Here is a 17,361-nt window from a genome sequence, read left to right on the forward strand (position 1 = left end):
TAAAATCTAATAAAAATTATATTAAAAAAAAAAAAGACACAGCGGCGGGGAGGGACTAGTGCAGGGGGCCAAACACGCCCCCTGCAGACACGGGAGGCGGGTCCTGAGCGCAACCCCTCCCCTCTGGAAGGGAGGAGAGGCCTTACCAAATAAGCTGATACCCAAAATACAAAACTTGGTGAAGAACGTTATTGTATCGCAAGAAAACTTCCCTTAGGGAAGGGCAGGGGGGTGGGGTCTTTTTCGGCCCAGTGACAGTATCCTCTCATAGCTAAGGTTTTCAGGTCACATGCTAGCATTCGGCAGGACCAAAATTAAAGTATGTGTGGCCAGATAGCAGTGGGTTTGGCTACACCACACTCCCCAACACACATACCCCGACATCCAGCCAAACTCTCGCCCCCCATTCTACAGCAAAAGCATCCTTCTGGAGCCAGGGAGTGCAGAGAGAGGGAAGAGTTAAGCCTTTCCCTCCAGACTATCTGATTTTTAGAATAAAAAAATTCCTTCCAGAAGACATCTGAAGGCAGCCCTGTATTGGGAAATTTTTAATGTCTGATGTTTTGCTATTTTTATATAATAATAATAATAATAATAATAATTTTATTTATACCCCACCCATCTGGCCGGGTTCCCCCAGCCACTCTGGGCGGCTTCCAACAAAACATTAAAATACAGAAATCAAACATTAAAAGCTTCCCTAAACAGGGCTGCCTTGAGATGCCTTCTAAAGGTCTGGTAATTGTTGTTCTCTTTGACCTCTGGTGGAAGGGCATTCCACAGGGTGGGTGCCACTACCGAGAACGCATTCCCTAGCCCAGAGTGGCTAGGGAAACCCAGCCAGATGGGCGGGGTAATAATAATAATAATAATAATAATAATAATAATAATAATAATAATAATAATAGAAGACAATTGCGTGCACACACCCTGAAATGCCTCCCCCCCCAGCTGCATTTAGGCTTGATGAGGACTAAGTGTTAGCACTTTCCCACCTCTGCCATAGGCAGTGGTGGGCCTTGGTGAGTCAAATTCCAGTGACACCATGTACGACGCCCAAATCCGCCCCCTGCCTCTCGCCTGCCATTGGACATAACAGTGCTGGCCTTTACTGCAGCACCCCAGATGCTCTGCGCCCAGCGCCCAAGTCGCACTCCACAGGAGACATCTCTGCCATGGGGCCTAACTGTCACAATGAACAGCTGCAGTGGTAATCCTATGTATAAAGACCAAACAAGAAATTGGGGGGAGAGATCCATGATCCAATCCTCTAAGCACTAAAGGGGAGCCTGACTAAGCTCCGTACTGAAATCTTGTATATGCACCTATGTGTGTGTTATTTGGGGTGGGGGTGGGGATTACCACTTAGCCCCTTGCTGTTTTCTTTATTATCTTGCCCCGCCCCCCGCATCCATAAATTGCCTCCGAAGCTGCTATTTGCCCTGTATTTTTTGGGGGGGGGGTTCCCAGGCACCCATGTGATACTTGCACATTTCCCCCTGTGGGGCAAATAGTTGCTTTGGAATGGGGGTGTTCGTTGGGGGCAAGCGTATGTGGAAAAGATATTTGTAGAGAGAAGGCTAGGCTTTTTAAATGTACAAGGTTCCTTTTCCCCCATGGAGAATGATTCTCAGTTGTGAGTCCGCAATTTCAATCCGTACAGTTCAGACACAAGTTTCGCCATCTCATCTACTGTAATGTCAAAAACTTGGTGAGGAGCGACAGAAGCAACTCCAAGGCTTTCCTTGCCTGATTAAATTGCCAACACATCTCCTTCAGAGTTCAAAATGTAAATGTGAGCTTAGGCTGAGCAAATCCCACCAGATCATCAAATATGGATATTATGTGGTTCCATCTGTTCCTAAAGATACATGAATATGCAAGACAATCAACACGGCGACACCTGCAATCACAATGCAGAATATTGCCCTCCTATAAGCAGCTACTTACTACCTGTGATTAAACTAGGATGGGGAAAATGCTGAAGGCTTCTAAAATGGCACATGCTCACTAAATGATAACAGATTGTGAATGACATTGCTTGATGTTCACATTTCACAGATTTTTTTAAAAAAAAAGTTTGGCAAGGAGCGACAAATTTAGTCTTTTAAAAACATGTTTGTTTTTGGTTATAGGCAACATTCCACACCTCCAAATATTTCACATTAAATAAGGTTATTGGCCTGAAGCTAAAGAGTTATTTTAGACAGGTCTATAGGTTAATGTTTGTAATATTTGACTCCTCCCCCTTTTGAACAGCAGATATCTCTTCCTATAATGCTACTGTATAACACAATCTGCTTCTGAACACCCCCTTCTAATTAAAAAAAGGATTATTATGTGCCATGAAAGGTGATTGGTCTTGAAATGCGAGTATTATGCCTTCCCCTTCCTGCTTGTCACACAGCCACACCCTAAACCTGTTTGGCAAAGTTGATAACTAGCTCAAGATCACCCTGTGAACTTATTGGCTGTGTAGGGATTTGAACCCAGAACTCTCCTGTCCTAGACTGAAATCCTAAGCATTGTACCACCCTTACTCTCAACAAAGCACTACTTTGCTACTCACCCCAAGACAGGGAATTTCTTAAAGCACATATGCAGAATGCATAGATTTTTAGATACTTTATGAACAAGCAAACAAACAGCATTCAAAGTACAGTAATATTTGTTCCTGGTCTCATAATCAAATGCTATTATTTCATAGAAAGGAAACTGGCAGGTTGCATTTGCTTATGAAAATTGCTACAGCAGTACTTGTACCATTGAAAGCTAGTCACCATTTTGTGGTCTTTTGACGCCTGGAAGGAAGGAGGGGGAGAATCCAGCCATCGAATTATTCTGCACAAAAGACAACATGCTCTACAGCTGCTATTGTGTACACAAAGACTCTGGTATACAAAAGGTTTTCAATACCACTGGGGTTATATAAAGAGGAAGAGAGTTATAAATATCCACCTATATATAAATACATGGATGCTTCCACCATATGTACTTCCAAGCATAAACTGACAGCCTAGATTTATAGTGCCCTCTGACCCAAAGATGTTTCATTCAACTTTGAGGCCTGATCAACTTAAAACGGTTAAACAAGAGGTTATACTTGCTACAAATATTTGGTCCTCTTCCGTATAATCCTTTGTAACCCTCAAAACTACCCATGCAAAGTTTTTTTTTCCCCACACGTGGCAGGTAATGATGCAGAAAGAAGTCTGAAGAATGGAGAAGTCTCTCATCTAAGCATCCAAAGAAGGAAATGGGCCAAATACTGGCATTCATTTTGCTACATCTGCACACACAGAAATATGAAAACATTTGTGGTTTGGGGGCCAACTGTCAAGAGCAGCAGGCTGTGGAACAAAGCAGGTGCTCATAAGTAGGTTACAGGAAGAGGCTGTGGGTTGCATTTCCCTCACCCATCACAAAAACAACAGCAAGAACTGGGAAGCTGGTACGCTGAGCCTTAAATAACCAGAAATTTAGAAACAAAAACAAACGGGAGAGAAATTTCTAAACAGGATTGCTTCCCCACCCCCACACTACCCCTTATAACAACATGCTCATTTATTTGCATATTGCACTTGTGTTTTTCTCCTACACACCTGCGAATTGATGTCATGATTGTACAGGGGGGGAAAAGACTAACTCCCTTTTAGGTGCCACATCATCTGACAACATCTATGGAGATTCTCAGGACCACACTGCTGCTTGCATTGTCACAACACACAACTGCATTTAGTTGCTCTTGGCTCTTTCCAATTTTTTTTTTTAGGAACGTGCTGTTCCTGAAGATTAGAAAAATGCAAGAACACATTAATCCACGGCTGCACTTAGATCCTGCAGCCTGATGTGGTGCTGGTGGGGAGTGAAGGAAGAATCGGAGAAGGGAAGCAGACATTTAAAAAGAAAGGAAAAAATAAAAAGAAAGCCCTAGGATATGCAAAAGGCAAGCCTGACACTGATTCAGGGCCAAGGCTTGGATTTACAACAGTCCCAGTCAAGCCTCAAAAAGGACAACAAGAGACAAGGTTTCCAGCTGGCCCTTTGGGTAGCATGCAGAGCCAGGTCTGGCCATCCTTTCCTTGCACAGCCAATCAAAAACAATGGCAAGAAGGAGAAATTCAAAGCAAGAGGGAGACTTCTGAGAACAGAACCTTTCTTACTTTACAGGCACATCCTGCCATTTGCCACCTTAAGAGAAACTAGGTTGAGAAAATAGTACATCTTCTGTTTGTCACCACAGGGGATGAGAAGATACTTTTTCAGAATCAGTAGGAGCAAAAGGAAACCGGGAGGAAAGGGGTAGAGGAATGAATTGGGAGAACACTTGCCTCTCAAGCTGAACAGTGACACTAAGATGCATCTCCCAAACGTGTTTGGCAGTCGGGGGGGGGGGGCACTGTTAGGATGTGAAACCCATATTTTCAAATAAAAAAATTCCTTCAGTAGCACCTTAAATACCAACTAAGTTTTTATTTTGGTATGAGCTTTCGTGTGCATGCACACTTCTTCAGATAAAGTACACTTGAAGCAGCTTGAAACACACTTGAAACACAGAGCAGTTTCAGGAAATGCAAGCAACAGCAAAAGCTAAAAATAATTGCTGCAGCAACAGACCCATGGATAGGTCCTCACTTCCCTTTGGTGCACCATGGCAGGGACCAGGAGTCAGATTCCTTTCAGGTGAGGGCTCAAACACAGGCCACACAGGGCTAGACAACCTGTGTGGCCTGGTAGCCCAATGGGCCAACCTCCGTTGACCTTAATGAGTGGAGTAGGAGAAATGAGAGGCAGAAACAACGCAACAAAAATACCAAAATTCAACCATGGCAATTCATTATTTGTAGTCATCTTTCAAAGGTAACCTCTCCGTTAACAATATGCAGGTGGTGACAATTTTGCACATGTCTGATGTGGGTCTGAAGAAGGCAGGAAGAGGGGCAGGGCATAATGGGGCGGGCTCATGCATGCTCTGCCAACGTGCAAGGGGACCAGGAACAGAACAACACCCCCCCCACACACAAAATGGTCACCACCTACATACTACTATTGGGGGGGGCACTCAGCCACAGGGGGCCCTAATTCTGTGCATACCTCTAAATCTGCCATTGGCTATGATGCTACTATGTAGAGCCGAGGCTCAGCTTGTTCCCTGTGGAAACAACGAAAGAGCTTTGTGTTCGTAGAGCACAGTCTGCGCACCCAAATTCAGTCTGAACCCTTCTATATCTAACTTTGTTTCAGTAGACCCTGTAACCAGTCTGGACTTCACCCTGCACCCAGACTTAGTTCTGCTTCGCCTCACAGAAGCACAGAGCAGTGGAGAGAGAGAGAGAGAGAGAGAGAGAGGAGTTCTACACACACCCACTTACCTTATGCTGCCTGTTCCTTTCCAGTGAGTTCAAAATTGTTACAAAACTGACTTCATTTTAGAACATTCCTGCCTCTGGACACAAGTGTCCCAAGCTCCAAAAATTTTAATTTAGCCTTCTAATTAATACAGACTAGATAACTTAACCATATGCTTTCTTGGTTGTGTGTGATGAAAGTTGGGCACTGTTGAAGCGGTTTAGTCATGCTGGCCACATGACCCGGAGAGGGACAGTGGACCGGCCCCCTGCTGAAAATGTTTGCTGACCCCTGCTCTTGGGCTTGCTGATCAGAAGGTTGGTGACTCAAATCCGCATGATGGGGTGAGCTCCTGTTGCTCTGTCCCAGCTCCTGCCAACCTAGCAGTTCAAAAGCACACCAGTGCAAGTAGATAAATAGGTACCGCTGAGGTAGGAAGGTAAAAGGCATTTCTGTGCACTCTGGTTTCCGTCACAGTGTTCTGTAGCGCCACAAGCAGTTTCGTCATGCTGGCCACATGACCTGGAAACCTGTCTGTGGACAAATGCCGGCTCCCTCGGCCTGAAAGCGAGATGAGCGCCGCAACCCCAGAGTCGCCTTTGACTCGACTTAGCCATCCAGGGGTCCTTTACCTTTTACCTTTTTATATACAACCCAAGCAATCACCTCACTATAAATATACAGCGTTCATGAGTTGAGGCACAAACACACATGTATGATTCCCTCTCCAGTAACATACGGTTATAAAATGTTGATTTACCTTAGCAGACACACACAAAATTATTTCCATTCTGCACCTGCCCAAACACAGATATGCCTAAGTAAGACAACAAAAAGCTTGCAACATGCTGTGAACAAGTGTTGTTCTCAGCCCTGATGAAGTATCACGAGTGCCAGGACAAACAGCCTCCCAAAAATGTGATGCTTAAGTCCCCAAGAACCGAAATATTTTTACAGTGCTACCTTGGATTCCAAGGTTTGGGAGTAGAGAATGACCGATTACCACAATGTAGATTGATGACAGAATGTGGCTGGCCATCAAAGGAAGTCTTTAACTCAGCCTTATTGGCAGTTGATTGAATTCGCCTCCCAAACACACAAATGTATTTTAAGAAGAAGTTGCCCTAACAAAAGGTGAAGTTAAGATTGCTGCAGGAATAGAACAAGGTTGTGTTCCATGCACCTACTTGACAGAAAGCCTAATGAGAGGGAAAGTGTTGATTATTTAAAGATGTTGTCTTGCTTTAATTTGAAATTAGGAAGGAAGCTGAGCACTGATTGCCATTAGGCAGTTAAGAATATGCATCAAGCAAAGAAGCCTAGAACAGTTTCTCTGAGAAACATTATTTCCAATGGCAGCACTCCGGCTCCGGAAAATTAGAGGAAAGTACTTTAGGGGCAAGTCTTTAATAGCTCACGCTCCTCAGCCAGAGTAGGATAGCAGAGCAAATGGAATTGGCTTTACAGAAATTACGTATTTTCAGCAGACAATTTATCCACCAGCTGCCAGGAACACAATTCCAATTTAATTTAATGTATTAGAATTTAATGTATTATTCCTATCCAACTTTTGCAACTATAAATTTAGCCCTCTGTCTGCCACCTCCAACACACCACCCAAGGAAGACCATATTTAGTGAAGCCCTTTGCTCTAGAAACGGACAAACTCTCACCAGCATGAATTGAAAACAGGCTGGCAAGTACAATTCAAGCAACGTCAAGAGTATGCAGTTTTTCTACCCCCCTCAAGTTCAAATCTGGCTCATGACTGAGCTTGTGTTATTTATTTCCTAGATGAAAGTGGATTCTTGCCATGCCACTTGGAAATTATAGCGCTGAGGCAAGCAACCACATGGCTCTCCCTTTCTTCCCATGTTTGCCGTGTGCGGTAAAACCTTGCCCTTTGACTGGCTGCTGTTCCAGGTTTACACACAGTGAGCACATGATCAAGGGTGCAGGGTGGCACCTGAATTTGCCCAGCAAGTGGAAGCTTCCATCTGAGAACAGGCTATTGCCACTCAAGGCGCTTCCATTTCCAACCAGTCCTCTTCGGCTGCATATGAAGCCAAATCCAGATAAGAGACAAGTGGGGGGTTCCCTGCAAGAAGGAAGTGGACTAATTGAATAAGAGGACTGGGAAAGGCTGGAGGGGGGGGGGTTCTGTGCTGTGGATGAGTGGGGAAGTGATTGAGTGCAATAACTTGTGAAATACATAGCAGGTTTGTTGTAAGACTCCCCCACCTGCGATCTTGGACAATAATAGTAACACTGGACTATGTGGCAGGATTGCTCTAATTTTATAACCTACTATCTAGCAGTTATTTGGGACCCAGGTGGCGCTGTGGTTAAACTACTGAGCCTAGGGCTTGCTTATCAGAAGGTCGGCGGTTCGAATCCCTGTGACGGGGTGAGCTCCCGTTGCTTGGTCCCAGCTCCTGCCAACCTAGCAGTTCGAAAGCACGTCAAAATGCAAGTAGATAAATAGGAACCGCTACAGCGGGAAGGTAAACGGCGTTTCCATGTGCTGCTCTGGTTTGCCAAAAGTGGCTTTGTCATGCTGGCCACATGACCTGGAAGCTATACGCCGGCTCCCTCGGCCAACCCCAGAGTCACGACTGGACCTAATGGTCAGGGGTCCCTTTACCTTTATCCAGCAGTTATGAAGCAATGTCTGGTTCCCTTTCCGCCCCCCACAAATTATCAGTATCCTTCTCCCCCAGCTGCCAGACTTGCAGTGCGTCTTCTTAAATGTCATATTTAAATTGCATGTGCCCTGTCCTTGGGGCACACACAAGGGTTTTTTTCTGTCTCGGCAATCCCCTGCTAAATAGATTCTTCAAATCAGACTCAAGGCTGGCCAGAAGTCAAGATAGCTATACACTACCTGAAGACAATACTGATTGCGGGGGAACCACAGCCGAAGAGGGTTACTGCCCTCATCATGGCTTGCTTATAGCCATCCCATAGGTTTCTGGTTAGCCCCTGTGGGATGACAGATGCTGGACTAGATAGGCCTTTGGTCTGATCCAACCATGCTCTCTGTATGAGTCAGGGTCTTGTTCTGTAAATTACATACCCATTCTAAAAAGCTGAAGTCGGTTTCAACAATCAGCGAACGCTTGCCAACACAGCAGCTGCCCTGCTGAGTCCTCTCCTCAGCCCGAGGAACGCAGGCCCCACAGGCACACAATTGGTGCATACTGTATCTTCGTAATATTCTCAATTTAATACTATGACCCGTCGGACGTCCATTCCAATGACCAAGGCGCTTGCCTCAAACACTTACATACAGTTCATAGTAAGAACCCAGTCATTCCAAATCCTAACAACTTCGTGACTGCTCCCTCACACCCCATTTGCTTGGAAAGATACCAGTCGGTAGTCCCAGGGTATCCTTTTCTGCATCGCGTTATCCATTGGCAAGTGCATCCTGGTAGGAGCGAACTGCATTTCCTCTGGCGGCTGGCCTGGAGAAAGAGTTATGTTCCATCATTAAGCTAAGTGTATGTGTACAACAGCATTTGTTGTCCCTCGTCTTCCCTCCTTGTTGACAGTTAAACTGTAGGATCTTTGGAACAGAAAGCTGCCCAGCTCAGAGCCGTCTGTTTACACAGATGGAAGAGAAGCTTGTTTTCCTTCCGCGAGAACTGTTGGAAGGTAGAACATCCCCAGCACTGGAGCTATTCTATACCGAACTGGCAAAACTGTGACTACACAAGACTTCCAACATACTTCGGTGTGGCTCCCAGACAATTCCAGATGAAAGACTAGCTCTGTCTCTTCTTTCCAGCCCACACAGGGACGCAAGCGAAGAAGCAGGAGAGGGTGGTCTAAACATGGGAGACCGAGTTGGCAACTGTGACAAGAAGCTTGGGGTTCAACCCAATATTAGCCACACTCAGAGGAGACCCATTGAAATGAATGGATATTCATTCCAATGGGTCTACTTGGAGCAAAACAACCCTTGGCCTCTGGAACTATTGCAAGCTGTGGTCCTGGTTTTCAGCCAAGGAAGAACAGGTCTGCCAGGAAATATCTTGTGAAACCACCCGGATATAGTTTTGTGGGGAAGTTACACTGACTGGATGTCTCCCTGCCTCTGCCCAACTCTAGGGAAATAAGGAATGTTGCCTTTGACTGTGCCAATGGATTAAATCCCACAGTTTTGATGAACGCTTGTATAGAAATTAAATATTAATAATAAAGAATGAAAAGAGAAGCTGTGGCAGGACACAACGCCTTGAATTTGCAATCCACCTTAATAATAATAATAAGCCGCTGCAACGCGTGGCAGGGTCAGCTAGTGTCAAATATAAAACTTCCAGATAGAAAGCTGCCTTCAGATGTCTTCTGAAAGGTGTGTAGTTCTTTATCTCCTTGACAGCTGATGGAAGGGTGTTCCACAGGGAGGGAGCCACTGCTGAGAAAGCCTTCTGCCTGGTTCCTTGTAACTTCACTTCTCGCAGTAAGGGAACTGCCAGAAGACCCTTAGAGGTGGTCCGGGCTGAATGATGGAGGTAGAGACGCATGTTTATTATGAAATATCCCCATAAAAATGGCAACATGCAGGTATTAACTATAAGAACACAAGAGCCCTACTAGATGAAACCAAATGGGCCATCCTCTCCAGCATCTTGTTCTCACAGTGTAACAGCCTCCTCTCACTTATGTTCCTTAGCAGCTGGTATCCAGATGCATATCGCCTCAACGTTGGTGCTGATTTTGATCTGGCCAACCAGGAAGTTCTTGGGGCTGAAGGAACGTGTCTTGTTTTTTTCTCAGGCAGGAACAAGGTGGGATTAAATCAATTCAATGGATAAGAGCTAATAAACGTTACCCAAACTACGATAGCCATCTGGAACTTTCATGATGAGAAGCAATATGTCACTGAATACCAGATGCTTGGGAACAACAGCAGGCAAGTGCTGTTCCCTTCGTTCTCTTGTTGCATACTTCCCAAAAGCAGGTGGGATGCAGGAAACTAAATTTGCTGGACCTTTGTTTTGAGCCAGCAAGGCTCCTATTCTCTTCTCAAGACCATGCTTTGGAGACCGAAGCCAGCTAAGTAAGCTCAGTCTGGCTCCTGAAGGAGACACCAGGTGTGCAGCCAGCAGTCTCCAAAGAAGCACATCCTGTGGTGAACTTCCTCTGAGGCTCAATACATTCCACACTGATCCTTTCAGGGACAGGCAGGCTCTGAGCAGGCTTAGCTTCCTCTTGCTCTGCAAACAACTGTGCAAGCAAGACCTTATTGGGCTTTAGAGAAAACTGATGCCCAGATCAAGCTGCCACAATCAATTTTGGACCACAGGATTGATGAGCCTGCTCAGAGCCCCCCACCACCACCACAGAAACAACTAGGGGTGGGCAAGGTAAACTCTCTTCCTTCTGAGTCCCTTTCCTTATCCGTTCCAATGGAGTAGGAGAAGGCATCTCCAGTGAGGGTTTATCAAAAAGTGAATGTGATTCTTTTTCCCAAGCAGAAGGACAGAAATAGAGCATTGGTTCCTAACTGGTGGTCCGTAGACCCCAGGCGGTCCATGTGAGCCACCCAGGCGGTCCGTGGCACCATTCACAAAACCAAAACTACAATGGAGATATCAAAAAAATTCTAAAGTAGGGGGTCCATCGCTTGGCTTCTGAAAAAGCAGAGTCTGCAATATTTAGCTAATTGGGAGCCACTGAAGTATGGTAATAATGGGGTGGGGTGGAGCAGCACTGAGCATGGTTGAGCAGGACAAGTGGGAAAGGTAAAGCAACTTCTATTTGCTCTCTCCTTTCATCCATTTATTTTTATTTTTATTTTGCTTCAGCTTCCATTACATGTTTAATCATTATGTCCCATAGAAATATTCTCTTACCTCACTTTTACGCCTTTTTATTTGATTCGAGATCTTTGCTTGTTTTATAAAAGCACCTCTTCTACATATTGCTACTAAATTGTGAATAAAACAGCTGTAAGCTACTATTCTTGGAACACCAAAGTATTTTATTATTCTTCAAAAATGAGGCACTGAAAGAACTATAGATCAACAGACAGACGTGAGCAGCAATTCACATTGAGGCGATTACCGAAGGAGCCCAAGTGCTTGAGAGTAAGCATATTACAAAACTGTACATGTTCAGGTGTTGCTGAGATCACTCACCAACCTGAAATTCAGAAGCCAAGAATGCCAATGTAGAAACAGATCCAGAATGCTGATTTACCCATCTGATTTCCAAAGTTGCCTCTAGCCATACAGAGTCACAGAAAGTATGCCCTCAGGATGCCAAAAAATAAATTACAGGTTCTATTCCCTTTTCCTCCTCAAACTGTCTTGCATATGAAAGAGAAGGCATTTTTAGAATCACAGAAAACATTCATGGCATGACAAACAAGCTACTGTTTGACTTCCACTGTGCTCAGCGAGAAAGCCCACAATGTGTGAATTAAATAGGCAATCTTGAAATGTTGTCAAGAGAGATGCACTTAAATATGCAAGAGAGAGATGTAACAGAAGCAATGCCAGTCTTTAAGGCCGAAACATTCCTGAGAGCACAAGCCTGCATGTACAGCTGGCTGCTGCCTACTGCTAAAATGCACCATGTTTACCACTTGATGTACACCACTTGACGACTGCAATGTATGTTCATCACTTGATAATCAAGTACTACAGCGTGAGCTTCCCTACACTTTCAAATAAAATGCTTTTAAATAAGAGTCCATCCCCACATTTCTTTCGGCAAATCACATCCCTAATAATGCTGTGATGTTTATGTGTTTTGTAGAACTGGCTCTTAAGTGATTCAAGATCACTATAGACACAAATGGATACAATTGGGTAATAGGGTCACAATTTGCCGTGGGTTCTTTATTTGTTTGGATTCCTTATTTATTTATGCTCCTGCCCCCTTTTTCAAGGGCTTCAGAGAGTTCAGATACAGAACCCTCATCCCCATACTGGCTGGACCCAAGCCGGCTTCTATTCTGAGATGGGTCTACATAGCAGGCACCCACAGACAATGCTCTATGTCACAAAACATTTAAAACCTTTCATACACATCATTATTTGTGTCACATCCTTCTTTGAAGGGGCGTGCTAAGGATTAAGATAACTAAATAGTTATTCAATGTGGTATTATGTAGCACCTCAAGAACGCTATAACTTATGTGAAACAAATATACTGTGTGTGCAGTGCTATCTTTCTAGAAGAAGCAATGGCCAAACTCATAATGGGCACCTCTTATTTTTCTCTTATAATGGCAATGTCACCCACCTGAGAGGGACTGGAACTGAGCTCAGGCAAGTTCCGGCTGGAAAAAGCCCTGTATATATGTATCATACGCTCAGTTACCTAAAACCATGAATTTATCATCCTCTCATCATGATTCTAGCTGGCTTTAGACCTTATTCTGCTTCTCCATTCCTTTTTCTTCCTTTCCTCTACCCATCTCCATGCCTTTGATATCTTCCCATCTTTAGATAAAATTCCATGTGGAAAATATTATTATCATCATCATAAAGAACAAAGGATGCTGTTTTCGACAAAGTCAGAGCACTGCTCCATTTACTTCAACATCATCTACTGCCCGGCAGCGGCTTCTGTAGGGATTCATACAGGAGACCTTCTCCTACTTTGAGACACTAGGGGTTGAATAAAGGACTATCTGCATGCAAGGTACATGCTGCTAAGCTACGGACCTTTCCCAATCAAAATATGCTGCGTTTCTGTCACGTGACCGCCTTATTTTCTTTTTCCAAGCCAATAAACTATTTTAAAAAAAACCACTGGGTAGTATGCTACTAAATCCTACACTGAGTAGACCCACTGGAATGGAATTCAGTTAGTCACGGCTAACTTAAACACAAGCATTCATTTCAATGCATCTAAGAGTGTGACTTAACTGGATGCTACCTATTAAGGACAAAATATTCTGTGCCTTTTAACACATTTGGGTAATGTATCAAGATTTGTACCACACAAAGGCTTTTGTCTCTCTTTCATACGCGCACACACACACAGCAGAGAGATAGATCTTTACATAAGCAGAAGGCAAACTTTATGCCTTCAATTACACCACTTGGGTTTAAATCCAAAAAACAAAGGCTATGGATTTGCACGCTATAGCCACAAAATGGAATTCCTAAGAACGTAACACTCCTAGCTTAACACCACTAAGAGTGGTGGTGAGGAATAGTTCAAGTATTACAAGAAATGCCAGTAATCACAGTTCTGATTTACAATTTTAAAACTGTATTGGTGAAAACGTGAATTACAGAATGAAGAAGGGCGGTCGCATATTTCATTCAACCAACCTTGATGTGTAATTATGCTTTCATGTTACACATAGCTCTTTATCAGGCAATTCATTATAGCTCAGGTATTTAACTATTGGAATTTTTTATTCCCTGCATCTAGCCCAACAACAGTTGTCTATGCTAGGTGTTTAAGCATTCTCCAAAATCTACTGGAAATTCCTTATGGTTCCTTCAACACAATGGTTGCTAAAAATATGACAAGCAAAATTCCATACACATCAGTGCTACATAGTTTGAGCCTGCAAAGCCTACTGAAATTTTTAAAATGTTTGCATTAATGTTTACACACAGAGATTAATAATATATTTTAAATGCAAACATGTGCAAGCTGCTGAAGTAAAGGTGCACTAATTCTGTTCAATTTTATACAGCACATAAATGCCACTTCAAAATATGTGAACTAAAAAGGAGAAAGAAAACTCTAATAATGTAATATTGCAGCCCTCAAACTCACTCTAGTATAAATAAGAATAAGACTATGATCCTAAACACACTTGCTTGGGGATGCATCCCATTCAAGAGAGTGGAACTTACTTCCTGGTAAACATACAAAAGGATTCCATTTAATTCATAGAACCTACCCCTGAGTAAACATGCCTTGGCTTAGACTGCCAGGCAGGTTGCAGATGGCAGTCTATGAACACTACTCTCTTGAACTGTTCCAGCTGCCTTAGGAATTCAAGGTACATGTAATGACACACACATAACATAAGCTCAAAAAAATAAAATAAAAATAAACCCAGGCAAGCAAATTCTTGCCCCATAGTTCCCCCTAATATTTTTTTTAAAAAGGACATAAATGGAAGGTGTGCACACTGAACAAACACTTCAGTTCATTTCTACGCTCATAAAGAGGCCAGAAATTAACATGGAAAGTACAGATGTTAACAGAGAATAATCCATAATTCTCAAAATCCTCATACAAGCACTTCAGTGTGGATTTACCAAGAATACACCACCATAAGGCCTACTTTCATTAGTTGAAAGAGCCATACACACACACATAGTTCCGACTTCTCCTAGACCAGCACCGCTGAAATGAATGGGAAGCTGCCCCGTGTCCAATTTCCATCCAATTTGCTTTGGAGACATGAATGACACATTTTGGAGAAAGCTCTGGACCAAAACAATGGAGCTCATATAAAACCACTGCGAAATAAACAGCCAAATCTGGAAGTCATGAAGTGGGGAAACAATGCACTACAGAGGTGAAGATAATTCATTTAAACATGGCCACTTGGCTCGCAGATCATCTGATAAAATTAGACCTATTTTCAACCAAAAACATGAGTGTAGAAGAAGCAGGGAATTTTCCTCTCAAGGGTTTTTTTTTTCATGTTAAATATGCCAGAGTGAATTAAGTTCATGTGTAAATAAAACAGGAGTGTGCAATTCAATTACAATCTGACCTCCTTTTCTCCAGTAAAAGCTATAGGAAGGAGAACTTATTTCCTCAAAATGCAATAACAGAGCTCATTTGGAAATTATAACTCCAAGTAGTTCGTCTAATTAGCACTACAGGCAATCTCTAAGCAGTATCACAGGAATATGCTAAGTTAAATATGGTCTTCCCAAACACAGAAACACACACAGTGGGAAAGAGGGGGCCCTCATTTTCACTCCATGCAATCAACATTATTTTATATCACAATTCACTTAGATCTGCATAAATACAAAATAATTCACATTAGATTGGGAGTACCCACCCCTTGCTGATAGCTTTTTAGTGTTGATAATCTTGGCAGCATATTCTTGTCCAGTAGTGATTTTCAAACATCTTCTCACCACTGAAAAAGCTCCCCTGTAAGCCAATAAATCAGAGAAACATCAGTTTCAAGGGGGGGGGGGGCAGCTGTGCTACTTCAGAAATGGTCTAGTAATTTAGAGAGCATTAACCAATTTGAACAGTGTCAATATATGAAGGCATGAGAATGAGCACAACATGGCAATCAGCCCTAATTTGATGGACTGTAACAGTAAATTGTATTTAAGATGTGAGCATAAGCCATATCATTAACAGACTGAATAAATGTACATCTCATTATAAGTGGCAGTATTGACACATAGGAACTGTGCATTTTTCACAGGGTTTTGACTGAAAGGTGTAGCCTGAATATATTCCTGTGGTGGATTTTATTTTATTTTTAGGTACTGATTTTTTTTAAGCAGTCCCTCCTGTGATCCTGTAAACATGGCACGTTGTGTTTATTTAAGCATAAACACTCATGTCACACTGGAGTGGCTAGGATGCAATAAATCTTAATAGATGCAGTCCTGAGCAAGAGCATTCATTTGCAATTCCCTTGAAGAGGAAGAGCACTGGAATTAGACTGCTCTTCATGACATGTTCACCATGTTAATACCACTCCTGCCATCCGGTCAAACATTTTCAAGTCAATTTATATAACAAAATCACACCGTATTGAATTCGCACATTTTTAAAAAAAAATATGGAAGAAAATGAGATAAATGCAAATCAGAAGGATAAACACAGACCTACTGGATTGAATTGTAAGCACTCTGTGTTATAAGAAGACTAACAAGTATGTTTCTTCACATTTCCTAACACTTGGGTGCCCCCCCCCTTTCAGAATGTGATGTTGTTGTTTTCCTGGACGTTAAAATTTGAGCCACCCACGCTGCCCAGGGGCAAACTGAGTCATCTGTGGCTCTCTCTCACCCCCTGTGCCCCTCCGCACAGAACGCGGGAGAGAATTGGGGGGGGGGGATTTGTGCCATTATTTTGTTCCCAACCAGACTGATGGATGTAAGAACACAAATCCCTAATTAACAAAGCGGCGGGCGGGGGAGGAGACCCACGCAGGGAAGCCCAGTCTGCTTCGGCAGGGTTGCCCTTCCTTCATGTCTAAATGCACTGCGTATGTGTATAGTGTGTATATTTGTGTTTGTGTGTTATATTACACATATTACACTCTACTGACAGAGCTGAACTTTCTGCATCAACAAACGTGGCACTAAATCGTCCGAGGCACAACACGGACCTTGCATGCAAAAGGAGGGCGAAAGGAAGACAGCTGCGTCTCCTTCCAATATGCATCTCTGCTTCTCCCTCCCCTTCCACTAGATCTGGCCATGGAGTTGAACTCTGCTGCGGTTCAAATCGCCGCACCACCCGACGTGTGTGTTTGTGCGTAAAATTCAGTGGCAAGCTTTTTAGCTGGCTGACCCAAGACAGGGATCAACGCACCTTTCCCCCAGTGCCAAGGCGCCGCCGCCAGTGTGGTTCTCCTCTCAGCTGTCAACAGCGTGCCCCCCTTCGATGCCCTGCTCCTCTCGCCACCCCCAAGCCCTCCCGCCGCCAGCCTGTCCCTCTGCTCGCCCCCGACTTACTTCCCGAGCTCCTCGAAGAGCTGATACTCGTCGGTGAACCTGGTGCAGGTGGTGGTCGAAGCCATCGTCCCGCCGGAGAGCTCGCTCCTGCTGGCGCCACCGAAGAAGGCGAGGAGGAAAGGTAGGCTCGGCAGGGGGCGCGGGCAGGACGCGGCGGGGGAGGGCAGAAGCGCTTCTTCTCCTCCTCCTCTTCCTCTCGGCCACGCTCCCTCTTGGCAGCTCCTTTCCACTTTCCGGCTGGCTTGTTTGTTTGCGAGGGTTATACAGCAGGAGGGGAAGGAGAGCAAGAGTGGGAGGAAGGGAGGCGCGCTGCTCCCCCCTCAGTCCCCGCGACCTTCCTCCTTGGCAAAAGCTCGGGCGA

General features: G+C 44.0%; 1 protein-coding gene and 1 long non-coding RNA gene across 6 annotated transcripts in view; both read right to left on the reverse strand.

Annotated features, from left to right (window-relative positions):
- Positions 1–17,355, reverse strand: part of CAMK2D (calcium/calmodulin dependent protein kinase II delta) — a 145,680-nt gene extending 128,325 nt beyond the window's left edge. For all 5 annotated transcript variants that reach the window (XM_035113116.2, XM_035113117.2, XM_035113119.2 and 2 more), the window contains exons 1-2: positions 17,001–17,355; positions 15,356–15,450 (exon numbers count right to left, since the gene is read on the reverse strand). In XM_035113116.2, the coding sequence (XP_034969007.1) occupies positions 15,356–15,450; positions 17,001–17,065 (160 nt within the window). In that variant the 5' untranslated portion in view covers positions 17,066–17,355. The remainder of the gene's footprint in view (positions 1–15,355; positions 15,451–17,000) is intronic.
- Positions 1,457–15,349, reverse strand: LOC132592628 (uncharacterized). The gene is made up of 2 exons (XR_009558124.1): positions 7,654–15,349; positions 1,457–7,590 (listed from the first exon to the last, which is right to left on the reverse strand). It is a non-coding gene; the product is annotated as an uncharacterized LOC132592628 (long non-coding RNA).
- Positions 17,356–17,361: the final 6 nt, after the last annotated feature.

This window comes from Zootoca vivipara, chromosome 9 (genome assembly GCF_963506605.1).
Source record: "Zootoca vivipara chromosome 9, rZooViv1.1, whole genome shotgun sequence".
NCBI lineage: Eukaryota > Metazoa > Chordata > Lepidosauria > Squamata > Lacertidae > Zootoca > Zootoca vivipara.